At 40.5% G+C, this 27,978-nt stretch overlaps 1 protein-coding gene across 4 annotated transcripts; it reads left to right on the top strand.

The window, feature by feature from the left end:
• Positions 1-5: 5 nt before the first annotated feature.
• On the top strand, positions 6-27,738 carry GPR143 (G protein-coupled receptor 143). Of its 4 annotated transcripts, none has more exons than XM_027890249.1 (9): positions 6-298; positions 14,510-14,944; positions 16,618-16,727; positions 18,910-19,004; positions 20,341-20,433; positions 20,928-21,037; positions 23,145-23,253; positions 25,528-25,645; positions 27,098-27,738. In XM_027890249.1, the coding sequence occupies exons 2-9, from the start codon at positions 14,701-14,703 to the stop codon at positions 27,395-27,397; spliced, it is 1,179 nt and encodes a 392-aa protein (XP_027746050.1). In that variant the 5' UTR covers positions 6-298; positions 14,510-14,700; the 3' UTR covers positions 27,398-27,738. The 4 variants fall into 4 exon arrangements, with proteins under 4 accessions (XP_027746050.1, XP_027746048.1, XP_027746049.1 ...); XM_027890247.1 differs by having other exon boundaries at positions 11,668-14,944; XM_027890248.1 differs by lacking the exon at positions 6-298 and adding an exon at positions 11,486-11,894 and having other exon boundaries at positions 12,652-14,944.
• Positions 27,739-27,978: the final 240 nt, after the last annotated feature.

The following is a 27,978-nucleotide window of genomic DNA, read 5'->3' as shown; positions in this document are numbered from 1 at the left end:
GCAGCCCGCGGTATTGTCTCACGCCGAGGCCAGAGCCCGGCGGCGGGGGGGCGGCTCCAACTTGTGGCAACTTGGCGGCGGGGCAAACGCCGCCGAGCAGCGCGGGGCGCCGGGCGGGGAGAGGGGCCCCCGCCTCCCTCTCGCCCCGAAAAGAGGACGAAACTCGCGTTCCGCCCGCTCGGCCCTCCCCGGGAGCGGCAGCCCCACGGCGCGATCCCCTGGACGAGGAGGAACAGATGCAGGGCGAGGTGGGGGAGCAGTCCCGGACCGACCGCCAGACAAAGGCGGCTGCGACAAGGTCCGTGAGCCCCGAGCAGCCCCGGGGCCGTGCCCGGGCCACCCCCGCCCCGCCACACGCAGGGGCAGCCGCGCCTCCCCCACACCCCCGTTGCCAAACAAAAGCGGCGAGCAGGTGGAGGGCGGGGAAAAGGGCAGCCGGCGCCTGTGGCCGCCCCCCAGGCCAGGGACGCCCCGCCTTCGCGGTGCCTGGCGGTGGGAGGCCGGGGTAGGGAGCTGAGAGGGGGACGGCTCTTCCCGTCTCGCCGCGGTGTTCGGGAAGGGTGAGCGGGGGGAAACCGGGCAGTGCGGGGGGCACTCAGGGAGCCGCCGAGGGAGGGAGGCGCTTCCTGCCGGCCGCGCCCCCTGCCCCGCGCTGCCTCCACCACCTGTGGGGCGGAGGGGCCCCGCAGTCTCGGTCCGGGTTCTCCCGCCGAGCCCCCCTAGCGGCAACCCCGCACCAGCGCCCGCCCCAGGTCGGGACGGGCTTGGCGCCAGGATGCAGCCATGGGAAAGACAGGTGAAGCCTACAGCAGATGAACCCAACGGGGAAGAGGTTTGGAGTCCCAGACTGAAAAAAGTTTGATGGCAGAGTGCGAGGCAGAATTGGAATTGCTAATCTTCACGCAAATCTTATTTTATGGATAGGAAATAAGGTTTAGGGTTGCCTGATACCGACATTCAGTTGGGGGTGGGGGCTGGGAGTAAAATGCTTATTTCTTGTAATCCTCTCAGCTCATTTGCATCACTTTACAGGAAGCTTCAGTGCCTTAAGTCAGGACCAGAATTGGCCTGGAATACTTGTGTGCCAGGATTTCACGACCAATCAGATAAAGTACTGCTTGATCTAAGTAAGACATAGGGAAATCTCTATTTTAGTTTCTGAAAGACTAGTGAACTTCAAGGGACTTTCTCCTGTGACAAGCTGTCTCCTAGCTTGTCACAAGTATATGCACTGGGATTTCAAGGTTTTGTATATTGATGTGACATTTCACGTATTTTGCTTTCTGAAAGTGACCATTATGCCATTCTAATTATGTAGTCTGATCCCCTAACTCCTGTTTCAGCTGGTTTATTCCTCCTGAAACTAACCTGTCTTGCATCAAAGCAATTTGTTTCTGTTATGCTTCCAACATTACCTACAGGGTGTTTCTCTAATACTTAAAGAGAACATTGGTTTCAGAATTGAGAGCATCTGAATCATCAGTCACAGCAGCAGACTGGAGAACATTTAGGAACAAGAAAAATACATCATTGGTATGATTAAGGGATAGAAGGAACAATGGAGAGAGCACCGAAACTTATACATCCTTCTGTGAGAATCCTGCTAAATACAAACCTTTTACCAAACCTAGGTATAGCATCAAGTTACTTGAGGCCTCTAATGACTTTCAGATCCTCAGTCAGATTTCTTCTCTAATTATTTTCTGTCTTATAGACAAATAGAAGTACAAGTGGTTTACTCAATGTCCTGTCTCCAGTTGTTCTTAGAATCTGAGATAAAGTCTACAGTGATGTTTGTACAAGACATACTAGGTTGTCTACACAGCAATGTATAACCTACAGCTGGAAGATTTAAAGAGCAGCAGTATACAATCTGGTTTTTGTAAGCATGGTAATAGGAGAAGGACTCAGAATAACAACCTGAACTTTAGTGTATCCCCAAGTATGCCAAATGAAATGAAATGGAAATAAAATAGCTTACGTCACTAATGAGAAGAGCAAATTCTGCATTCTAAAAGGCTTTCCCTGTTTGTATCCCCTTTTTCAACTGCAAAACATTCATTCTTCTTTATTTTGAACATTTTGTTTTACATAAGAAATTCAAGACTTACATTACTATTTTGCTTTTAGATTTGGTCTTATAAGTTCAGTATTGGAGAATGATGGGGAAATCTGAGGACAGATTTTAAAAATGGAATATCTAGAGCCGGGAATCACCATCCTTTGAAAAATGTCAAACTGATACTGTAATTACGCCAGTGGAAGATGAGGACATGTAGCTCTTGGGAAAGCAGTTGCCTAAAGAAAGAATATCTGAAAGTTTTCACACTCACAGTTTAGAGAAGCCTCAGTAAAGAACAACTTTCTAGCTAAGTTTGAGGCTATTTTACAGCCTGGTAGTCTGACACAGTCATCAAGCAGTTCCTCAGCTTGTGACAAATCAAAGCAAGACAGGAATTCTCATTTGTCATATTGGTCAAATTTCTCTCCACATCTTTTATATCCTCCCTCTCTGTGGGACTTGAAGCTTGTTCAGAACCCAGCTGGAGCCTTGTACTTTTGCTCTTCTTAAAACATTGTGATAATTTTATTACTTGAATTTCTGCAGCTTCGCCAACCTTCACAAGATTTCAAATAAAGAACAAAGGATTAAGTGAATGTGCTCTAAAATATTACTTTTTGTCTGTGTGATAAGAGGACCAATGATAACTGTATTTGTTTAACAAAAGCCTCAGTGACCAAATCCTCAGCTTGTCAAACGTTTTCTGAGTACACAGAAGTTTGCAATAGAAGGTAGAAATGCAAGATACATCAGGGTGCCATGAATATATCAGAGGAAGTAACAGACTTTTTCACATTAAGGACAGAAAATGATGCAGCTGTGATCAGTGTGGTATAAAAGGGATCCTCTTCTGTAAAAACGTACCAAAGATACATGTATCAAAGACTCTTTACATTGATACACAAAAGTTACCTAAATGCCTTCTCCTGCCATGTAAAAGGAGATATCAGACTATATTAAGGAATGGTTCTCACATATTCAGTCTGTGAATCCCTGCCTTATAAAACCCGAGCTCTTTTCACAGTACTTCACCTGTCTTCCTACTTTGGTACTTGAAGCTTGATTAACAATTTCAAGGGAAATTTGTTCCACAGAATTTACCCGGCCTCCATTCTTTCTGTTGCTCATATTGCATACCTCTTCTCTGCTTAGTCATTGGTATCACCAAAACTGTGAATAAATTACTTATGACAGGATGTTATTTACACAGTGTCAGGCACAGTGTGATGTTGAGGTACAACCTGCTTCACCCTCGTGGCTGCTCACCACACACCTTTTCCTTGGGGCACCTTGCATTGAATCATGCAGGATACCTGTTGGATGGTTCTGGAATAAGCTTTTTTATTGTCAGTCTTGAAACCATTCATTGTGCTGGACCTCGCAATGTCAGCAGGGCTTTTTTTATTCCCCAGCAGCTGAGAAATTTGAGAGAAGGAGAGTCTCTTGACTCATAGTTATGGAGTAAAGAACTGAGGTGAGGTAAGCCTTTACAACCTCCCACTGTTTGTTACCACTCCTTTCCTGGAGCTAACCACCAAACATCAACAGGTTGGTGAAGAGACAAAGTGCCTCTGCCTCATCCATATGAAATTAAAAATTGATGCCCTGGAGCATGCATAGTTCATGGACAATTTAAGTTAAGATGCTGAAACTGAACAGCTGATCCACTGCCCGTGTTCTGCTCTATCGGCTCAGTTACAAGGGTTACAACGTCCAGCACAGGGGTAGAGCAGACTTGTACACATTCTTAGTGGTATCTGCCAAAATAACCTAGCTATTTTATAATTGTACCAAGGCATCATCTTCTATGTAATCAGCTGACATAGTTGCTGAAGAAATATCGTTTTAGTTGCCAGCATTCTCTACAGTGTGAGATCTCTACAATAAAGAAGAAAAATTAAAACAAACAAACAACAAACCAACAAACAAACAAACACACCCGCCCCCCCCCAAAAAAAAAAAAAAACACAAAAATAAAAAACCCACAACATTTTCGGAAGGCTACAGTTTTGTCACAATACTGTGAATACAGTGAGATTATTGCCAGAACTCAGGAGAGAAATTAGTCACAAGATGTGTGTTATGGGCTTGCATGTCTTATTCTCAGATAAATAGCTCACTGGCACAGCAATCTGTAATATTACTTTTAAAAGCTATAGGGCATGCATGCAAATGTAGGTGGAGCAAAAGTTAATCCTATAAAATGTTTATGGTACAATTAGCAAAACATTCAGTGAAATATAGAATCGCAGAATGGTTTGGGTTGGAAGGGACCTTAAAAGATCATTTAATCCAGTGTCCCATTGGCAGGGACATTTTTCACTACATCAAGTTGCTTAAAGCCTCATCTAACCTGGCCTTGAACACTTCCAATGATGGGGCATCCGCAGCTTCTCTGTACAACCTGTTCTGGTGCCTCATCACCCTCACAGTAAAGAATTTCTTTGTAATATTTATTACCTCTTCCTTGCCTGTCCCTTCTGGTCTGCTTATAGCCATTGATGGCAGCCCTCCAGTCATGCAATTCATATCACCATGTTTCAGTGACAGTGATTAGACTGTAGCTTTCTAGCTGCACGGTGGCTTTCAGCTCCTTCCTGTTTTAAACCCTAATGTCTTTGAAAATTATCATCACAAAGACCAGAACAACTGAAACAGTGATAAGAAGTTCCTGTAACAGAAGTGGATGGATTTTTTGATCAAGTAGTTCAAGGTTTGGCAAGCTGCTGACAGTCTATTGTGTAGTCTGAAAGTCCCGAGAACCTGGAGAAACAGGTTGGGTAGCAGCCCAACAGACAGACATCCTGGCATATCTGGGAACCAAGAGGCTTTCCTCTGGAAACCTGCCATGCTGCTTCTGATGAATTCAGCCTAATCACGCTCTTCTGCAAAACACTTTGATTTCAACAAATTACCCACTTTACCAGAATGAAAAATGCCATGTTGAAAAGCTCCAGCAGGATATCTCCTCTATGATTTAGGCACTTTAAAAACCTTTCCCAAGTGTGTCTTGTTTCTCCTGTATTGCAAGTAAGGCTTTATTAGCACATAATTAGTGCTGGAAAAAGCCTTAGAAGTTCTCAGCCTTTCAGATATGTATAACTCAAATATATATTGAATTCTTCAGGTTTTTATGACAAAAAAAGAGAAATCTTCTGTGTTTTTTACCTAGGGCTTTTTATAAAGCTGAAATTTGTGAAAGAATAGCGTTTCATATGATGCCCTGATATTTCTATCTCCCATGATGATTTCAATTCAAACTTTGTTCAATTCTTACTTATTCTCACAGCACGTATGCTTTGTACTTCAGGGCAATTTTATGAGGGTGTGAGCATGCACTGTGGAACAAACTGCCGCTATGAGTGACAAATTAAAAATAGGATGGTTTGCCAACAATAATATTCTTGGATCAGATCTTGAGACCTATTAGACCTGTAGACAAGAAAAAAGTGATGAGTCTAACACAGACTCCTGTAATCTGTGGTCTGCATCATGATTTATAATTTTCACAGTGTTGCATGATAACAAGATTGAAGTAAAAAAAAATGTCAATAGCAACTCCTTATGTGGTTGCAGAGTCAGAAGATAACATACAGGCTAATGAGAGGAGGTGAATAGGTAATTAGTTTTCCCTAGGGTTGCAGTTTTCAGCTTGTAGTCAAGTTCAGGCACACGTTAACTCCTGTCTTGGGCCATCGTCCCTCCAGTATCTATATACTCATTCCATTTCCAGTTCCTACATTAGGGTCCTTTATCAAAGTATCACAACATCTCAGATGACTACTTTACAAAGAAACCAAAAAGCAGAGGTTGTGAGAGCACACAGGTTGAAGCACCAGTTACGTGACTGTCCATACTGTTCCATCATCAGCAGGCTAACTAGGCAATGCTTGAACACAGTTTTGGTGATAATGTGGGCAAGTGTTACTTTGAGATAGTATGGATGAAGCCACTCTTTTTTAGTTGTGGAAGAGAGTCCAGCAGTATATGCATATATATATATACCTACATGTATATGTATATGTATATGTATATGTATATGTATTGACTATATAGCTGTATTTGATCATATCTATGTCCAGTGCACCTTCATTAACCTAGGATTTTTTTTTTCTTCATGAAGTTCCATCTTTTCAGTAAAGCATAATTTGTAATATTTATTCTTGTGGCCTTGTTTCTGATCATGGGACATTAGGGGGTGTTTTTCATTGTCCATCTTCTTTGATAAGACATGTTACATGATAACGTTCTCTGTACAAACTGTGCTGTGCCACTTGCCCTCATGTGCTGTAAAGCAGTTGCTGGACCATTTTAATTACGTGAGGGACATAGCCTCAGAGGCTAACAAAAGTCTCTAATGCATTTAAACTGGTATCACACCCTGTTACATCTAAATTTTGTACCCGATGAAGATGGTCACTGGAGCAGGCATGGTCAGGGAAAATGCCAAAGGGAGGGCTTCAAATGCTCTTTTGCAGAGAACACTGTGAAGGCTTTTAAAAAGATAGATAAATAGCAAGAGACCAGAGTATGCATGAGAGCAGACAAAAGCCTTGTAATCTGGCATTTTTCACTTGGACTTTGTCTTCATTGGCTAGCTAGCCCTAAGCAGACCTTCCTTTTTCTGCCTATCAGCCATGTATAAATAAATCTCTCAGTGCTTTCTATAAACAGACAGCATTTCTTCATTACAAATGACCTTTCTACTCTCCGCTTGATTACACAGAAAATGAACCGTGTCCAGGTAAAGGTCGTAGGATGTAGCACCTGTGAGAGTCCATCTAAGCACACAGAAGGCATGAAGTAAAGTTCTTTATTTTCTGCAGTGCCATAGCATTTTGCCCTAAAGCATCAGGTATGCTCAACAGGCTATCAACATCCAGCAGTGCCAGATGTATGGTATTGCATGAATGTGGTGATATTAGGGCAGATGTAATGTTTTGAGCATGCCCTGAAGTCCTGTGTGTGCCACATACCCCCAGAGTGCTACGCCCCTTTATACTAAATGTGTAGGTGTGGTCCCCTCTCAGTTCTGCTACCAGAACAGTTAGCCGTTCATAGGATATTTGAGGGAATCCTACCAAGCCATACAAGTGAGAAAAAGTGCAACATTCAGGTTAGCTTTTCCTGTCTTGTGTTTGGCTTAGAAAGAATAAGGCTGTGGAAGGTACTACTTCCTTAGCTGAATTTTGTGTAAAGCAGACTCATGCCTCTGGAGCATTGTTAGTAACATCCTGAGGAAACAGCTTTGGTGGGGGGGGTTATTGCCCATGTTCTGTGGTAAGACAGATCCTGTCACAACCCCAAAGATCAGTTTCTTTTAAAGGTCTGAATTTATGGAGTGTTAAAGCTTACACAGAGGATTACTTTCAGAAGATTGCATTTTCTGAAGCAGTTCTAGGACCCAACGATTTCTTGGAGTTATGCTCCCAGGAAGTTGACTAATAGGAGTAGCTGATGTAGCCAAGCTGTAATATAAATATATAGTGCAACCATCTTGCTCATCTGAAGGGTATATCCAGTAAACTTCATTGGATACTGTTTACTTTGTCCACCCTGGACTGTGAAGTCCACTCCTGACAATGAAATCATGATTTTTAATCATGATTTCAAAGAAAAGTCAAAAGAGTGGATCCCAACTCCTTCCTGCATTATAATGTTTCTGCTGTTATTACTGCATTTTCTCTTGATTCACTCAGGCAGCTAAGCCATGCTTTTGAGCTATCTGCTCATTTCAGAAACTGAAAGACAAGAATTTGTGGAACAGAAGGTTGCAGCTTTCCTTTACCCAGTCCCAAGATGCTGCAGGGCTGACTGCTGGCCATGCAGCCACTGCAGAGGAAAAAAACAAACAGTGATGCTCATGGGGTTTCAAAGGGGGGATATTGGCTGGTGTCTGTGGTCTGGATGTGGACTGCACTTTGTCAGAATTCCCTTTGATACATGGTTACAGCATTCAACAAGATCATCTAGTTGGCCATGGTATATTGATATTTTTAGCAATTTAATTAATAGAGCCTTGGAGAGTTTTTGCATTGTAAGAGCTGTGAAGTTAGTGCTGCAGGATATATTTTGATTTGGTTACATAGACTGGTCTGAGAACAAGAGTTTTTATGAGACAATGTTCTAGTGCTAATGGGCTCTGAAAACGTAACTGCTGGGTGGTGGGAGATATAACCTAACAAGATCGCACAGTATAGCAATCATAACAAGGATATAAGAGTGTCCTACCTAATTTCCCTTGAGGGAATCAAATAATGTAACCTCTCAAAGATAATGCAGAAGTGGTGGGGCCCAGGATTCCTTTGGAAGATACTGAGGGCAGGATAAACATTCAACATGTTGTTGATCAGGGTACCATCTGCATGCTTATGAACATTAATATCCAATTTTCAATATCACAATGTGTGAGAGATAATATTCGTTCATTCACAGTCTTTTTCATTATTCAGATCCTATTCAAACTCTGTCTCATGTAGTCTGTGTAGATGCTTAAACAGAGGTATATTTTTATTCTCTGAAATATTGTAACAATGACAGTGATTAAGAGTGGAATTTGTCCAGAAATGTGGCCACAAAAATTTGTCTTAATACAGGTTTGAAGACTGTAATATTCTCAGCATTGGCATAGAGAATATGGGATTTTGTTCTTCCAGTCCTTATGCAAAAATAATTTTCTCAAGTTTTATGAATACATTTTTCTACTCAGTTTTTTTGTACTTCATCTGCTTAAATCTTGTTTACTAATTTAAATGCATTACAGGCACGGTTTCAATTACTAATATTTGTATGTTTCTTCACAAAAGCCAGGTAAGGTAACATTTCCCTGGAGACGGTATATAGTAAGTCAATAAAATATGTGTGAACTTTAAAGTGGTAGTTAAGTTTACAATGCACAAGGCGATGATCTGTTTGACATACTGCATGAGGCATCACTCGGGTATGATGAACATCACGAACATTTTTCTGTTGCACCAAGACATACTCAGTAAGGTGCCAATGCTTGGATTGAGGATGCATCCAGGTTGTCTTCAAACTACCTTTCTGCTGAAAGCTCTGCAGCGTTTAACATCCTGCTTTGCAAGGCTGCTGAGCTTTTTGGGCTGAAAGTCAGCTTGAAGAAAACAAAAGTTTTCTACCAACCCGCACCTCAGGAAGTCTTCCGTCGTCCCCATATCGCCATTGGCGAAACAGAGCTCAAGTCAGTCCAGTAGTTTAATTATTTGGGAAGCATCATCTCCTCGGACAGTAAAATTGACAAAGAGATAGAAAACAACTTAGCAAAGGCATACAGAGCTTTCGCTAAACTCCATAAAAGAGTTTGGTGTAATAAACACCTGAAGAAAAGTACTAAGATCAGTGTTTACAGAGCCATTGTACTGTCTACTCTTTTATGTGGATCTGAATCCTGGGTCGTTTACCGCCACCACTTGCGTCTCTTAGAACGCTTCCATCAGCGCTGCCTCCGTACAATCCTTAACATCCACTGGACTGACTATGTGACCAACACATCTGTCCTTGAACAGGCAGCACTCCCAAGCATTGAGGCCATGCTGCTGAGAACTCAGCTGCGCTGGGCAGGGCATGTCTCCGGGATGCAGAACCATCGCCTCCCTAAGATCGTGCTTTATGGGGAACTTGCCACTGGCTGCCACAAGAGAGGAGGCCCAAAGAGGAGATACAAGGACTGCCTGAAACAATCCCTCAGCCTTGGCCATATTGATCACCACCATTTGGCTACTCTGGCCTCCAATTGGGAGTCCTGGAGACACACCATCTATAATGCTGCTGCTGCTTTTGAGAATACACTCAGGGTCATTCTTGAGGAGAAAAGACAACACAGAAAGAACCATGTCTTGCCAATACCGCCTAAGGAGACTTTGTGCTGTGCCTTCTGCAACCGGACATGTCTATCTCGCATTGGCCTTTTCAGCCATTAGCGCGCTTGCAGCAAGCGTGGGTAGAGCCCTTCTCAAATCTTTGTTCATGAAGCCTAGCCATGATGATGAAAATATGTGTAACATGATTGCATCAGTCCAATACACACAATTATTGAGCTGTTCAAATGCTCACTATTTATGTTTTTGTTCTTAGAGAAAACAAAAAGAACTTAAATATTATTATTTTTATGCAAATGAGATATTAATTATACTTCTAAATTAATATTCCCAGTCTTTAAATGTAAATGAATAATCTACAATTCTATATTTCAATCACTGAGGAATGGGAATTGATGCATGTTTTCCTTCCAGTTCTTTTTAATGGAGTCTGAAGCTGTTATAATCATGACAGATATTACGCTTTGAATATCACTATTGTTCCAATATCCCTTCCTAATTTTGTATAAAACTTGAAATAGAAATATTGGGTTGTGAATTTCCCCATTAATTTCAGTTATACATTAAGTGAAAAGCAGTTTTAAAATTACCTTTAAAAATCAGTACTGCTGATTTTGGAAAGGATATATAGTTTCTTACAAATTAAATCTAATTGCAAGAAGTCTATGTAGATAAAATGAAGAATGGTGCTAAAGCATATAGAAGATTTGTATGTCAAGGCCTTTAAGAACATATTTCAGGATCTGTTGGGGAGATCATAACTGCATGCATTAGCTTGAAGACAGACCTAGCTTTCTTCAGTTTGGGAAATGTTACGTCAGGTGATGTGTAAAAGACAATGAGATCACGAACCATTGACGAGTATAGTTTTTACATTTGTAAGGTAGGTAAGATCTTCACTGGGAGCTGTAAATTCATGCATTAAACTACACATATAAACAAAAATAAACTATCCTCTGTCTCTGTATCCACAAATTTCCTTGTCCTTTCTAAACCAATGCTGTAGTCCCAGATTTAATTAAAACAATGATTGAAGTATGTACAGCTGCACACTCAAGCATAAGCCATAAACACACAGAAATATTAACAACAGAAATGCAGGCCTGTCATATTTTTGTAAACCTATTGCTTTCCCTTAGAAGCCAGTGTTTCATCTTAATGATGAACATGGACAGGATAGAACATTATGTCCTGGATCCAAGGAGAGAGTGAGTAGGTATTTCTAAAAGTATGGAGTACACACATGTTCTCCTTGCAAGGAGCACAGTATTGTTCTCATTCTTGAGCACACTCTTGTCAATGTCGAAAACCAGGACTGGAATTTTTAGTGTTATGCAATGTTGTACTTACGCTGTGAGTGTGACTGATTGGTATTTGCAATGCCAGGGGTTTGTTTTTTTTTTTTTTTTTTTTTTTTTTTTTTTTTTTTTTTTTTTTTTTTTTTTTTTTTTTTGTTTGGGTTTTTGATTGGTTGGTTGGTTGGTTGGGTTTTTTTTAATGTTTCTTGTATGTGTGCTCATGGTTGTCTCCAAGCTACAACATTTGCTTAGCTAAGATCCTGCCTTAGTTCACAAATAAAGCAATATCATATTCATAGGTCTGTTTCATACCACTGTCAGAAGTGGGAAGTGTGTTGGTAATTTCGGAGAGAACCTGTAGAATGATGTAAGTTTTATTGAATAATAAATAATGGTCCTTAACAAGGCAAAAAACCGATTCTCTTACTTTCTTTCACTGCTTTTCTGTTTCCTTTGCCCTTGTCCCCAGCTTTTATCCTCTCATTTTCATAACCACAAGAAGACAGTTTAATCTCAAGTGTAAGACTGCAAAACCAGCTTTGAATTTCTTTGATTGTTATTACTGTATATTTTGACACCAGCAACAAGAACCAGAGACTAGCTAGATCTTACCAGCTGAGATAATTAGTTTGGCAGATCCATCGCCCATTCAGCCTCAAATGTTGGCATGTTTTAGGCACCTCTGCTTGTATCATGGTGAGTATCCATTCATTTATGAGTTACTTTGTTTTCTATTTTTCATTAGGTATACTAGAGGTCATATGCTTTGCTTCCAATAAAAAACACTTACTCCCTGTGTAAGTAATTGTGTAATCAAATCCTCAGAGGTTACAGGAGGGAAGGGACCCAGAAGAGGTTAAAAAACAATCCTTCACTCAGAGAAGTAAAGCAGTGAAAGTAGGGTGCAGAGCTGGCAAAACTGGGGAGAGTAATGAAGAGAAGGATAAAAAATTAGTCTCCAGAGTATTAGAGTACAGTTGAGGAATGAAAGTAGTTTTGAAGTGCCTGGAAAAAAAGGCAAGGAGAAGTTACAATAATAAGTGGTAAATCCATGTGGGCAAACTAGATGATCACGGTCAAGATCAGTGAAAACAAATGATAAGCAGAAAAAGCAAAACACACAAAACATTCCGATCTGTAAGCCAGAACAAACAGTCAGGGTAACAACTTGACATGCTTTTCAAATTTTTGAAGGAAAGAAAATGTCAACATAAATAGTGAGGGGAGCAATTGTAGAACCTGATAGTGGAAATTAAAGGCTTCTATTAATCAGTGTCCATTTCTGTCTAATAATTTAAAGTTTTGCTGTAAGGCAAGCAATGTAAATTTCCCTTCAAATGAGAGCAAACATAATTTATTCTAATTTATATGTATTTGAATTGTATATATGGCATATGATGGCTTTATTTTAACTAATAATCTGTCTCTGTGGATGGTAATGTCTGTTCTTTAGTAGCCGGGTAGATTTCAACGCAGTAGCTTGACTGAAATGTGGCAACCCCACACACTGCTGCCCTAGCGGAGGAGTCTGAGGAGTCCCAAACTTGTACTGACAACAGAGCCTTGTATTGACTACCTGGAGCAGGGCAATCTGATTTTGCAACTTTGCTGTCGCCAATAGATTTTTGTATACATAGTAGCAACAAAAAATAGGATTGCAACATCAAGGTCACTCCTCACCCATGGAGCAGGGAAATCTCTTTATGCTTTAAAGGAGCAAAAACATCCAGAAAAAACATTCAGCTCAGCTGCCTGGGTTTTAGAGTCTTTGATGGTCTGTATGCGTAAGTTCCCAGTATGGTCACAGGAGCCTACTCAGCTCACTCTGTGCATTTATTTTCAGAAGAGCTGAACAGCTCTCTAGACAAAGTCTAGACAGTAAGCTTGGCTGCCTAAGACCTCAGTTGACTATAATGGGAGTTCAGACACCTTGCTGACGAATGGACATCCGTGTGTAGGAGTCTGAATTTGCAAGCTGACATCCTGCTCTTTGAGTGTCGTAGCCCAGGCAGAGTGCTGGGGAGTCTCCTGGAACAGGCTGGGTGGACACCCATCAGGTCTGGCAGCTTCAGCTCCAGCTGTCGACCAAGCCCTGCTCCCCTGTCTGGCACCTGGAGGCTGCACAGCCCCCGCCAGCAGTCAGCAGGCTGATGAGCTTGGTGGGGTTTGTTCCTTTGCTCGGATCAAGTGTAAAAGGTATTTTCCCTAATGAAGAAAGCAGCAGGTACCATTTTACCCAGGACTGGTGGCTGTTTTCTCTACTGAGGGCAAACACGCTGGCTGAAACCTCTGTGTTTTTAAGCACTACACACAAAACATGCCACTGTCATTCACTAGCCCCTTGTAATTTCTGCTAAAATATTAAGCTGGACCACTGGGAAAAAAAAAAGTAAATAAAAGGTTAGGTAAATTTTTCTTATGGGGACTAATTATAAAATCCATGACTATGTTAATAAACAAGCTGTTGACTTCAAGTATGTTGGCAATGCTCCCTCCTGTATTTCCTGAATGTGTTCCAATAAACAAGTTTACTGGAAGGATGAGGGCTGATACAGGGAGTCTGAAGCTTACCTAAGAGGGGAGAATTACTTTTTGTGTTTATAATTGTGAGTATTTGCTGCTGTGTCTAACAGTGCATGTCTTAAAAGATATTGTCTAGCTTATAAAGTAAAAACAAATGTTGCAGATCAAAATCCTGTTTTCATATAAAACCCTTACCAAATTAAAAAAAAAAAAAGAAAAAAAAGAAAAGATAAAAATGTTATTGAGAAATTCTATGTCCTGGAATTTTCCATGTCAAGCTGATCCAATGCAGACAGAACAGACTAAAGAGAGGATTTTTTTTCTGTGCTTGCCATTTAAATAGGGTGAGGTTAATATTTTTTCCCAATTGCAATCTCCTTCTGTAGTGATAGGGTATGTTTCTAATTTTATTTACAGAGGTGGGTGGGTTGGATCACTAAAACTAGGATTTTGGTTAGTATGTGGATTTATATCCCTGCTCCTCTCTGTAAAGACTGGGGCTGCTTGTATCCAGACTCATCTTTTCAATTAATTTGCAGTAATTAAAGGGTGCTGTGTGGGATGGGGCTAAAGAGAAACACAATTAAAATCTAATGCTTTTACTTTGGTAACTGCATCCTTATTTATTTTAAACCATCTTCAACGCTCTGACGAGTTTAAGTCTTCCTGTATCACATACTGTGCAAACAGAAATATGTGAGTGAACTGTTGCCAATGGCTCTGAGCAAGCATGGGGCATGTTTCAGATTACACTGTGTTTTCTTGTTCGGATCTGATCTCCTTGCTAGGAGAGGCTGAGAAAGGCAGCTCTGGGGGATTTACTTCTAGCAACAGCAGCAGCAGCAGCACATGATCCATCAATCGCGTGATTCTCATCACCAAGGACTAATGGGGAGGGTGAAGAAAAAGTAAATGCTGCCTTGGGTAAGCAACAGCATTTTCTTCTGCTCCTGGGGCCCCTCTACTAGCCAGGCATTTCATGGCTTCTCCAAGGTTAGAAACCTACTGCTGCCCTAACAGGGATGCAGCTACACAGCTAGTGATGAACTTCCAGCCTGAAGTCTTCTGCGGAGTTTGCATTGGCAGTGCCTCCATCAGTCTGACACTGACCATCCTGCAGCTTCTGCCAAAGAAAGGGCAGAGCCCACGGAAGATGCCCAAAGCCTCCTCCTCTTCCACCATCCTTCTCCTTATCTCCATTTGTGACATCCTCGGAGGCTTAGGTAAGTGCCCACTTGATGTGCCTTGCCATTGCTGTAGCAGGCTCATGTTGTCCTGAGGTACCATAGACAAATGAAACTGGTGAATGGATAGCAGAGATTTCTGAGGAAAACATGCTGTGTGTGTTCACAGAAAGATTTGAGCTAGGTGAGTTCAGAAAATAGTAGGCCTTTGGGGAGAAAGTTCTTGTTTAATAGTTATACTTGGGAAGTGAAAGTACTTGACAAATCTACACCAAAATCTGTGCTTTAAAACAAATTAAAATCCAGAATGGTGACAGGTCCTCAGGCATAAAAGTGGTGGTGATGCAGCACATTGAAAACTAAACCTGACATTACACACTTAACCAATCCTTAGGACTACATTTGAAAACCACTATCCTGTGTGTCTTTAAATCCTCTCAGACCAAGTGTACTTCTTGTTCATGTGCCAGCTGCTTCTCTGGGCACATTACATTGACAGCAAGCGAGTTTGAATTGCAGCTGGACACAGGCTTTTGAAATGGGAGTGAAGCTCCCTTATCAAGGATAACCTGTTGTCCAGCCCTTGGCTGATAAGCTGGAGGAACAGAACAGCAGAGAATAAAAAATACATGAGTCAAAATAAAACTAATGTGTCTTAAGCTGTCCCATCGGTCATTTACTGCCAAATTGTGTATAAATTACCATGACACATGAAAATACAGGACAAGTTTGTTTCTATAGTGGCATTTTTTCCTTCACATTAGGTAACAGAAGCAGTGCTGGTTTGTGTCTCTTGCTTCTGGGGATGGGGCGGGGGGAGTGTGTCTGTGTGTGTGTGTCTGTGTGTGTTTCAGGTCTTTTCCCCTTTCATACCTAGCCAAGTTCTCTCACAGTACCTAGTAAATACCAATACTTAAACAAACATTAAAGGGGGAAATAAGGAAAGAGGGATATAGAAAATGCATATGTGCATTCACCTGGAAAAGGTCCTTTTAGTCAGATGAGGCCAGTAGAGTTGTTTTTTTCCCTTTCTCTTTCACAGGCAAACTCAAACTAGTTATCCAGTATTGTGTTTGTATTAGACTCACTTTGGTGGGTGGGAAACAGTTCATTCTTGGTGGGAAACCTGGGGTGTTTGTTTTGTTATATGTTGGTGCTTTATTTTAAGCAAACCCAGAAAACCTCACTAACAAACTCTAAATTTCTTTTTAAAAAGGATATTGTTCTGACCTAATTCTGAAGCCCTGCTTTGGCTCAGTCCTGTGACAGAGAGGAAAAGAGTTGCTTGTAAAAATGAAGGCAGTGGAAAAAAGGAAATAAACTTTTTTTCAGCAATGAGGAATTATAGAGAAGTGAATATCAGCGTATGAATATATGCTGGTAAAATTGTAATAGTTAGTGACTGGTTTATGTCAATCTGTTAACTGCTACTCAGTTTATTTTAAGGAAGTGTGTCAGACCATCTGTAAGTAAGTGAGATTTTAATCTACATAATATTACAAGTCCCAGCAGCTTCCGACTCTTGGGGCTGCTTTCCCTGAACGATTACACTGACAATTTAAATAACAGAGTTGTCCCTACTGTGCTCCTCTGCAGCCATCGCCTTCCGGGAGACACACAAAATCTGGGCTGCGATGTGAAATATGTGGCCCGGGGAAAGCATGTGACTCACACCAGCAGATTCAAAGCATTAATACTTTTTTTGTCTTTAGGTATGATCTTTAGGTCAAGTGTATGGCTGGGCTTCCCAGGCTTCATAGCTAACATTTCTGTGGTGAACGGGACTGATGTGTGGCCTTCCACTTTCTGTGTGGGGAGTGCGGTAGGTACAGAGACCATCCCCCCTTTCTTCTCCTCCCAGTTAACAGTCCCTCCGTGTGGGGAGTCTGAAAGGCAAACTACTGTGTCCAAAAGGAAATGCAGCTGTGAGTCAGAGCCTGGATATGGTGGTTTCAGCCTCTGCCACACCCCTACAAGTGCATTCATGCCTCCCCTATGAGAGCCTGGATCAGGACAGGCAGGGTGCTACACAATGCTGCAGTTCAAAGTGTACAATGTAGAAGTGGATATGCTGCATGTAAAGGAAATTATTCAATAGTTTGTAAATAGAACAATATGCGCCAAATTGAACTCACTGTGCCTTATATGCCTATATAATGGCAATTTCAAACATGATAGTTGTGTGCCATGTACACAAATACAAATTACATGCACCTATTGCTTCTCAGTTCTGTCATACATGTTTTTTTGCTTATTGGATGCATATACTGATTTTTTTCTTCAAAAAAGAGGAAAGCAACAGCATCAGTATCTTGTAGCAAGAATGTCCTATTCAAAACCTATGTTTCCTCATGTTTTAAATTTCACTTTCTAGCCCTTAACACAAAAAATAGTATTTTTCAATTATGACAAGATACTGTATGCAGACTGCTTGTTTTTCATTTGAATCTCAGGTTAGATGGTGAGCAGCATATCGGTCTACCACAATTTTTATTTTCCCCTTCTTGGACTCTAGTAAAATGCTGTAATTTTAGTCACTTTAAGTTTAGATTTAATTATATTGGAATGGAAACTAACCCTCCTTCCACTCACTTCCCATACATATTCTCGTGTGAGTTAATAAAATGTTTCCAATTCTATTTTATTTTTTATTTTTGTACCACTGTTTTATTTCACTTAACCACAAGCCAATACATATTCCAAATAGTGAGGCTGTTAGACATCTCCTTTAAATGGTTTGCAGAGGGGTACTCTCTTAGGCACCGGGGCAAAATATGTCATTTTGCTAAAAAGTAAGATAACATATGAAAATTTTGGTTATAAGTGCATCTGATTTATGTCCTTTGTATATGTTGGATTTTTTGGAAATCCCCGCAGTTTATTTTTGTATATGTGTATGCGTGTGTATATATAGTAAATTGGGATTTTTCAACTGCAGAAATATGTAAACGTGCAGATGAAGTTACATGCTCAGAGCCATGGGTAAAGTGCATTAGAGGGAAGAGTGGAATTTTATTTTTTGGCTCCTGTGCACGGTGTTTGAATTAAATGCTGAATAATTTGTGCCACAAATGACTAGAGGTAGGGTCTACACCCATGGGGAAAGGAAATATTTCCCTGCTTGATTTGCCTTTCAGAGGACGGAATGTTGATCTCTATTCACTGACATTTGGCTCAATAAAAAGTATGTTGGTTTCCAGATGTAAAATGATGTTACTATGGAGTTGTGATAAAGGATATTCAGATAAGAATTGAAAGATGTCTTGGAGGGAAGATAATCCAAATATTAAAACAGTTCCAGACTATTACAAAGAGCCAGCTCCTACTGGGAAGAAATGTGGAATTTATATACAGTGGCAGAGAAAGGTCACTTATCTTATACAAAGTCATGGGTAAAATGCATAGGGTCAGGTCAAGAATGCTGTTGAATTTGACTTGAATCTGTTTCCTTTGGGTTTTTATTGAAGAAATCAGTCAGGAAATTCAGTATGGATATTTTTCCAGAGGGTGAGTGATTTTCTCACTAATGACTTTTTTCTCTTGATAACCATTCCTTGAATCACGTTCTTGTGCATTGACAAAATACCTATCACATTCAGAACCAAGAATGCGTAGGCATACTGTGGTTATAACTGACCTCAGTTATATTTTCATGCCTCAGCTACTGAGAAACACTTAAAATTTTAACCTAAAATCAAAACTTCCTCACTATAAATTTCTTTGGGCTTCACTTATGACACTGAGGTAATAGGAATGGAGAGGTAAATAACAGGTTTTCTAAATTAGAAAATAACCTGTGAAAGCAAACACTGCTCAATTTACCTGTGACTTGACCCATAGGCTACAACAATGCTGTTCCTGTGATTTTGAGTAAGATTTCATACTTCATGATTTTGTCTTGCAAATACACACATTTGAAGAACAGCTCACCAGGCCAAAGTCCCTCCCCTGCCCCAGTGGTACTCGAGAAACAGCTGTGACATTTGGCTTTTTTTCCCCTCCAGATGTGGATCCAGCTGTTATATAGCGCTGGCTTCTGGTGGTTGTTTTGCTATGCTGTTGATTCTTACTTGGTGGTGAGAAGATCGGCTGGACTGAGGTACCAGAGTTAAAGCTCTGAATTTGTTATTTTTGTTCCAACACTGTACATCTTTGTTTGCAGCTATCTAAGGGTGTAAGTGAAGTTTGTACAACCATCTGATGTTCATATGATAGGTAATGATAGGGATGAGTGGTGTTCCAAGTACCTAAATTGCCAGGGCAATGCTCAGATGTTTATGTACATCCAACCTGAATTTAAATGTAACTGGACTCATTTAACCTTTGGAAAAATATGAAGCAAATTGTGGTCTATAAATTTTATGGCAGTAACATATCTATTTTGGTACCTACTCTGTACCTGAAATTGATCCTTGCAGCAAAAAAAAAAGTGTTATCCTGAAAATCAAAAATTGAGAGGGGGAAAGTGCTGAATTTAATATAGTTTTAAGAACTTTTTAAATTTTTCTCGGATTTTCTATTTTATCCTCTTCTCAGGGTGGTCATTATTTCCCTTCTGATCACGCTTGTAAAACTCCTCAGAAGAATGAAAGGTATTTACCATATATTTTTCTGCAATGCCCATGACAGAAGAACCTAAACCCTTTGGAAAGTACCGTGCTTTATTGCCAGACAGAAAGCATCTGATGTCTCTAAGATGGTTGTTAAAAGAACAAAATAACCTTCAGTTGCTACTGCTAAATGTGGAATTATGTGCCCCTGTTCCCAGAGGATACTGAGCAGTCAGGGACAGAAGACATGGTTCTTATGGCAAATGTTACCAAGATGGGGCTTTCTGAGTTAATTTCAGACTGCTGAGGATAAACCTGATTTTGTGAAGTCCACAGTTCTAGCCTGAAACATCTGGGCCCTGCTTCCTTCCCCCTTCCCTGTTAGCCAAAAAAATCATGTGTATTTGTGCTTGATTCTAAGATCAGAGTAAACAGCAAAAGACTTTCTACACACACAGATCTGAATCTCTCTGACAGGAGAAGTATCCAACTCTGAAAATTAAACATAATTCTCTTCAAATTCAGTGAGTGTTTTATTTGACTGTTCAGCTCCATTCTTAAATTTTAATCTGCTAATTCGCTCTCTGCAGGAGAAATTAAAGATGCAGGAGTTCCTTCTGGATAAAGGGAAGGGAAGAAGTCCTGACCCTCTACCCTACAGGCTGGAGGGGACAGGACCTGAACAACTTTGCTTTGGTTCATTTTTCTTCTGAAGGAGCCCCCCCGCCACCCCTCCTTTCCTTAGTTTAATGTACTGCCAGTATTGTTCTGCATAATTTCCTATATGTAAAGCTCTTTTTCAGTGAGGGTCCTATTTTTACCTTGCAACATGGAAAGCGTAAAGTCTGATATCTTTAATTGTGCCTGTCTGTTTGGTGCTTGCAGTACAATTGTGCTGTACCACATGATGACGTGGGGCCTTGCAGTGCTGCTTTGCGTGGAGGGGATTGCACTGCTTTACTACCCCTCTATCTCCAGGTAAGCAGAACTCTGGGAACAGACTGCAAAATCGTAGCACTGTCTGGTCATTTGAATGTCGTTTGGTCAGCTTTAGAGACAGACATCCAAAAGCTGGACATTTTGACCTCTGACAAGCATGTCCCACTGAGTCAGTGAGTATGCTAGAAATACCTCCCTGGGTTTCAGGGGGCCCAGAAGAAATATGCCAGGCAATACAGGCACTTGGGCATGCTGCAGGGCTGTGATACAGCTTCTGCTGTGAGCCACTGCTCTCCCACTCCTGATTTAACTTTCCTTTAAATTTGAGAAAAAGTACAAAGACAGTGCGTGTTAAAAATCAGCTTTATGTCCAATATGAACTGGTGGTGAAGATCTATGAATGATAAGTTTTGCATCTGTTTGCTTCTTTCCTTTTTATTTTTATTTTTTTTTTAAGTTAAAAGTGACATAGAATAGCCAGAACTGTCAGCTATGGGGAAAAAATGCATAAGCTTTTAATGATTTCTTCTCAGCTGTGAAAATGGCTTGGAACATGCAATCCCACATTATGTCACAACCTATGCCCCACTCCTGCTAGTGATGGTGGTCAACCCAATCCTGTTTAGGAGGACAGTATCAGCAGGTATGTTCCTACAGGCCAGTATCAATCAATATGTATTATTTAGCACCTGGATAGGCTGGAGAGTTGGGCTGATTCCAACAGGATGAAGTTCAACAAGGCCAAGTGCCAAGTCCTGCACTTTGGCCACAACAACCCCCTGCAGCGCTACAGGCTGGGCACAGAGTGGCTGGAGAGCAGCCAGGCAGAAAGGGACCTGGGGGTACCGATTGACAGGAATCTGAACATGAGCCAGCAGTGTGCCCAGGTGGCCAAGAAGGCAAATGGCATTCTGGTCTGTATCAGGAACAGCGTGGCCAGCAGGAGCAGGGAAGTGATCCTTCCCCTGTACTCAGCACTGGTGAGGCCACACCTTGAGTATTGTGTTCAGCTCTGGGCCCCTCAGTTCAGGAAGGATATTGAGGTGCTGGAGCAGGTCCAGAGAAGAGCAACGAGGCTGGTGAAGGGACTCGAGCACAAGTCCTATGAGGAGAGGCTGAGGGAGCTGGGGTTGTTTAGTCTGGAGAAGAGGAGGCTCAGGGGTGACCTCATCACTCTCTACAACTCCCTGAAAGGAGGTTGTAGCCAGGTGGGGGTTGGTCTCTTCTCCCAGGCAATCAGCAATAGGACAAGAGGGCACGGGCTTAAGCTCTGTCAGGGGAGGTTTAGGTTGGATATTAGAAGTTCTTTCCAGGGAGAGTGATCAGGCATTGGATTGGCCTCCCAGAGAGGTGTTGAATTCACCATCCCTGGAGGTTTTTAAGACGAGGCTGGATGTGTCACTGAGTGCCATGATCTAGTAATCACAGTGGGATTGGATCAAGGGTTGGACTTGATGATCTCGGAGGTCTCTTCCAACCCAGTTACTTCTATGATTCTATGAAAACAGTACTGTAGAAAGTCATGCCTTTGTATTCAGTGATGTGGGACAGCTTCTCAGCAAAGGGTGGGAGAGAGTTGCCTATTGAAATGAAGATACCATCTTCATGGGGAATTTGCCCTAGAGAAATATTCTGATGACATACTTAACCTATTCTGTTATAAAACCCTACTGTAGATTGCTGAAGATATTTCTATGTTACTTGATTTAAAGCATTTGAGGCAATTTATAGTGGATGCTAAACTCTACTGTAGTTTTGGTACCAACCTGGACTTTGGAATGTAATTTATTCTGGTTTAAAGATAACATTGGTGAGATCTGAGAGTTGATTTAACTTCTTGGCAGCCCAGGAGCTAAAACTGTAATAAAATGTGATCAGAATTTTGTCCCTTCTGATTCTGAGATTATGAAACAAATGGGAATTGTACACAACTCAGATGAGATCTTGAAGTTCCAATTTATTTGCTATCCAGTGCTTGGAAGAAATGAGCCACAGATTCAATGCATTCTTTGTATGTAATATGATAATTTCTAGATGTTTGCAGTATCTGAGTTTATCTACACACTGATTATATAAAAACAGCAGGAGAAGATCTAGTCTTCTCAGTTTAGCATTCATCCCTTCTATCCTGTGTCTCAGTAATACTGATTTTCAAAGGAACAGTTGTTCTTTTAAGAAGTTTTTCCCATAAGAACTTGCCCTTTTTATGGGAAAATACATAGAGTATATTTGTTTGTGCATTTGTATATTCCTTGTGACATCTGAACAGCATGTGGCATAATTATTTTTTCTGACATTTCATCTTCAAGTTTTAGAGGTGTAGCTAATGCTTTATCAATGACACAGTGAAATAAAATGTGCATAATAGAATAGAATCTATTCTATTTTAGTCTGAACATCACGTAGTAAGTGTATAATTACATCACACATAGTATAGAAGTTGTATGCACTACCTGTAGTTATAAAATAAAAGTATGTTGACCATAGTATTTAATATATTTAGGGGGATTGAGAGAAGAGAAACCGACTTGTGGGTCGTTTTAGGAATCCAAATGTGTGTAATGATTTTCCTTTAGTATTAGGCTGTATGTGAGATTCCTTGATGACGGTCCTTCCAGCTTCTGAACTGCTGCTGGGGACAAATCCATTTGTTCCTTTGTACCCTCTTTACAGGCATCTGCCTTCTGGATTCTTGTGCCTAAACTAACAAGATACATGTATATTAATGAACATAATTGTATACTTTCCAGTTGCCTCCTTACTGAAAGGAAGACAAGGGATTTATACGGAGAATGAAAGACGTCTGGGAACAGAGATCCAGATGCGCTTCTTCAAAATTATGCTGGTATTTGTTATTTGGTAAGAGGTGCATTATTTTTGCCTTTTTCCCAGGTGGAAAAGGTCAGGGACAAGAGTAAAGCCTGATAATTTGCTTCATTTTTTTGTCTGTATGCTTGGAAGGGAAGGTGTATAAGGAAGAAACAGTTCTACACTAGTTCACAAAGGAGTCGAATCATTCCTATGACATCACAAAGCTGTGAGGAAATGGTAAAATGTGTAACCAACAGAAAAGCAAAAGCACCATGAAACAATAGTAAAAAAACTCTCAACAGTTTGGGCATAGACTGAAGCTGTGTGGTACAGCAGCTCCCCAGCACTGAGGGCTGATAGATGGCTTTCTGTAATCAACATTTCTCAGAGCCTCTTGTCACCAAACACATCACTGAAAACCTACAATAAATATGCTTCTAAGACTGTCTTCATGGCTATGATTATGTAATGCTGCCTCCCAAATGCCTGAAAAGAACATGGTTATTGACTAGAAATACAAGGTTATATGCCAGAAATGTCCATAAGACTGTGTGTGAAATTTAATCTTTTTTTTTTTTTTTTTTTTTTTTTAGTGTTCCGTCTTTCTCCATGAAAATAGTACTTTGAGTTAGGATAGGAAAGAGAGAGACAGTAGGACAGGGAGGAGAGGAGTGAGGCAACAGGAAATGGTCCTAGAGTAGTGAAATGACTTGGCCAAACTTATAGTCTTTACAACTACTTAATTTTTTTATACTCAGGTGTATTAATGCATGTTATGTTGCTTTAAAAGGCTGAGCAGGGTGAAAGGCTGCCTTTTTTATCTTGTCTTGGCTGCTGGACTGCTCTGAGGGGAAATGATTATCTTTTCTTAGGGAATAACTGAGTCCGCTTGGCTTGGAAGTGAAGTTTCCAATGTGAAGGGTAGGGTAGCCAGCAGAGAAAGGAGAGAGAGACAGCAGTAAAGGATCCTGAGGCATGGCTTCCTGGAAATTGCTGAAATAATGAGGAGCAGAGATTTAGTCAAGCTTCCAGGGCTGTGGAAAGAAAGAACCCAGAGGCACTACAGAAGTGCTTTGCAACCTAAGGAATGGTGGCCAGCTTGATGACCTGGGAGCAAGCATGAAAGAAAAGGCCAATTTCCTGTGGACACTGTGGGGACATTTTTTTATTTCCATTATGTCTCATTCTGGGTTTTCCCTTTGAAAAAAAAAATTAATCACAGCTCGGGTTTAGGATTTTAAAACATAGGTTTTAGAGTGTAAAAACCTCTCTCAGAGATTACTGGAGGGAAAGAGACTGAGGCAGTGCCCTCTCAGAAGCTTACAGAAGATTTCCTTCCATCCCAGAAGTCAGATCTGGAATGACTTAGTCAAAGACAGCAGGTTGGGGCAACAGAGGGTAGAAGAGATGCCTACAGATTTGGGAGGGGAGAGCAGGAGGTTTTACACTGTGATAAAATATAACTGGGGGAAAAAAATACATAAAACCCTTTGGTAAGTATGACATGGATGCTGATGGTTACTTTTCTGAAGCTGCAGTAGAACTAATAAAGAAATGCTAGTCTAACTGTTTAGAAGTCATGGGAAATAACAGCCACTTGCTATAACCTTTATTTAGTGTAGAACATACTCAGTTTCTTTCACATAATGAGGCTTGATTATCCTCATCCTTATTTGGAAACAAGTATTACCTTTATTCAAAAAAATTGATAGCATTTTCAAGGGTTTTAAAGTACACTTTGGTATTGCTTTGTAGGGTTTTTTTTATGGACATTTTGAAAGTCTGCTGTAATTTAACCCTGAAATTCCAACTCCAGCTGGAATTCCTAAGGCTTTTTACTACGACATGTGCATATATTTGGTTTCCTTATCTGTGAGCTCAACTCTTTCAAGGCACCAGTGAAAAAAGTCGGCATGAATGATATTCCCATTATGGATCACAGTTACTTTTCATCTCAGTTTTATTCTGCAATTTATTGTCATTGTTCTGCAGCAAGTTCAAATCATCAGGTTCCATTTGTATGTTTGTTTGGTTTTTATGTTGACTTCTTTGTCTAGCCCTGGGCTAGTTGTCTGGGTAGGTGTCTGATTTCTGATCATGATCTCAGAAACCTACTAGTGCCTTCAGATTGAGATTTACCAAGTCTAGCTGTGTTGGACTTGATGATCTTAGAGGTCTCTTCCAATCTTAATGATTCTATGATTAAAAAAAAACCTTACTGTCCTTATTAGTGATCCTAATTTCTGTAATTTAAAGGTAAAGCATATTTTACATGTACATACATGTACGTAACTGTCTTTTTCTCCTTTACTCCTCCAATAGTTGGTCATCCAATATCATCAATGAGACCCTTTTGTTCTACCTTGAAATGCAGCCAGATATCAATGAAATGCCCCTGAAAAACATCAGAAGTGCTGCACTGATCACATGGATTATAATGGTAGGTCAACAGTGACATTGCTTAGTCTTAGAAATCACTGTTATAAGACTGGTGGAACAGCACCAGTATAGTATGTGGTTTTTGATTTTGGGGGATATAAACACTCTGAAAATCAAGGAAGAAAATCATTAAGTAAGAGAAAGGAATGAGCAGTCACTGGGAGTGCATTTCTCATAGACACTTGGACAAAAATGTATTAGAGACCAACTTTTTCTCCCATTTACTGGAGTATGCATTCTCTCGGGAGTGATCACTACCCATTTTAGGATCCAGAACAAACCACTACAATGATTTCTAGCCTAACCTTGCTAATCTCTGCAGTAATGCAAGCTGCAAAGTTTTAGCTCACAATTCCTGAAGGTTTCCTCATTAAATGGGCAGTTTTATGGCAATTCTCTGTTTGCAACTAATTTTAAAGAATAATTACATCCTATATCTTGACACTCTGGTCATTATTTGGGGACAAATAAATGAAAAATCTTGGAAACAAGGCACCAAAAATAGCTGTAAGATGCTGTTCTGTTGCTGTACCTTATCCTCTTTTCTCCTACTAGAATATTTGACAAGAGATTTTTCAGAGGTGATGTTGCATGTTCCTTTTCCAAGAGGATTTGTTCTGGAGCTGTTAAATAGCCGTAAGGCCTGAGCATCCTTTGTATAGTTAAGCCCTTGAACAGTTTGATATTGAAGGATTAAGTGATGCAACTGATTTAATACAATGTCCTCTCCTGAGAAGAATTGAACACATTCATGTGACAGAGACCTTGCTCTTGCTCACCTAGAGAGCAAGAGGTCAAGTCTAGGAACTGAACTATTTTTTAAATTGGCTGTAAAAATAATTTCCTCTTTTCCCGTGAGAAAAATGGAAGCAGCTAAAGCCATTAACTTGCTAAGCATCCCATCGCACTGAGAACAGGCAAAGTTTTTTGGAGATCACTTGAGATTTTCTTTTTCAGTGCCTCTCCCCATTTTTCTGTCTCACTTTGATGGATATTTTCACTGGCTCAAGAATCTAAAGGAATTCCAGATAGATCAATTCCTGTTAATTTGAAAAGCTTGTCTGTGTATGCTAGTGCCTACTCTCATATATTTGACTTGGTGTTTAGTGAAAAAAATATTTGCTTTCATGAATAAAAAAGTCTAGAGTTTGTGGGGAAAGTTAAAAACACACCAGGGGGTTGACTGGCTAAAATTCATACTAAAAAATCATTTGGTGCTTACGGTTCTCTGGGATGTCCTTGGCCATTTTAGAACAATAGGTCATGGTGTTTTACTCTGATTTGTTTGTGTCTGCAATGGCCAAAACATACATTTTTATTTGTATGCAAATAGCATATTATAAAGTCAGTAATTGTTCATTGAAAGGGAAGTTGTTAATACATGCAAAGTGTTTTGCTGGAGCTCAAAATGAAGCCCTGCTGGTGTAATTCCTGTTGTACTTCTCTTTCCCAGGGGGTTCTTAATCCAATGCAAGGCTTTCTTTTCACGTTAGCTTTCTATGGGTGGACAGGATGGAAAGTGGACCTGAAATGGCGAAAAAGAGAAATACCCTGGGAATCTATGTCCTCATCGACTGCGGGGGAAAATGCCTATCCCTCACCAGTGAACTATCAAAGCAATATCCATGATTCGAAGAAGATATCGACAACTGACAGCCAGCAGACTGATGAGGCTATAAGCATGTTGTCTGAAGGTAACACTAGCAGTGATGAGAGATTAACCAGAAGCTCTCCCATCTACCAGGGCTGGTAGTTTTAGGTGCCGAGCTGGCTCCAACTTTTCACATTGTCAGTACTCATAAAACCATGTCAATGTGTGAATCATTGCATACTCTGGAATTGGGTTTGTGCTCAGTGGCTTGATGTTATTTCCTATAACTTGTGAGAGTGTGTGAAAGAGCATGTAAGACAGAGAGGTAAGGTTTATGTCTTCATTTGCCTTCTAGGACACATATAAAAAGGTATAAAGACTTGATCCTTTTTCAGCAGGAGCATATCTCTGCAAAGATATGTTTCTTACAATTAATTTTCATCCATTTTGTTTTAATCTCTCTTGTAACCTCCATCCAGTAAAAGACTCTTTTGTTTAAATAAATGGACTATTAATGTGTTGGGTTTTTAAATGTGTTGCCTTCCTTGTCTTGCTCAGCATAAAATTCCTCACCCAGAATTACAGCTCTAGGATTTCTGAGGCACCATTTCCAGCCTTGACAGTTTGGTAAAGCATTAGTGACAGCAAACTCTGACTTAAGCACAAATATTTCCTGTTTGTGTAGACTCTCACTGTCATAGTCTTCTTTTAGCTTGTTTATGTATAGTTTTGGTGTGGTTTTA

Source organism: Empidonax traillii, unplaced genomic scaffold (assembly GCF_003031625.1).
Source record: "Empidonax traillii isolate 1590-97213 ecotype Southwest subspecies unplaced genomic scaffold, ASM303162v1 scaffold282:size975252, whole genome shotgun sequence".
NCBI classification, from domain to species: Eukaryota; Metazoa; Chordata; class Aves; order Passeriformes; family Tyrannidae; genus Empidonax; species Empidonax traillii.
The sequence above is the reverse complement of the archived record's forward strand: the minus strand, read 5'-3'. Positions and strand labels throughout refer to the sequence as shown.

Excerpts from the sequence above, each read along its gene's own strand:
- GPR143 (XM_027890249.1), top strand. The coding sequence starts at position 14,701 with ATGGCTTCTCCAAGGTTAGAAACCTACTGCTGCCCTAACAGGGATGCA. Across the intron at positions 21,038-23,144 it reads TAGGAGGACAGTATCAGCAG|TTGCCTCCTTACTGAAAGGA; the intron begins GTATGTTCCTAC and ends TATACTTTCCAG. Across the intron at positions 23,254-25,527 it reads ATGCTGGTATTTGTTATTTG|TTGGTCATCCAATATCATCA; the intron begins GTAAGAGGTGCA and ends CTCCTCCAATAG.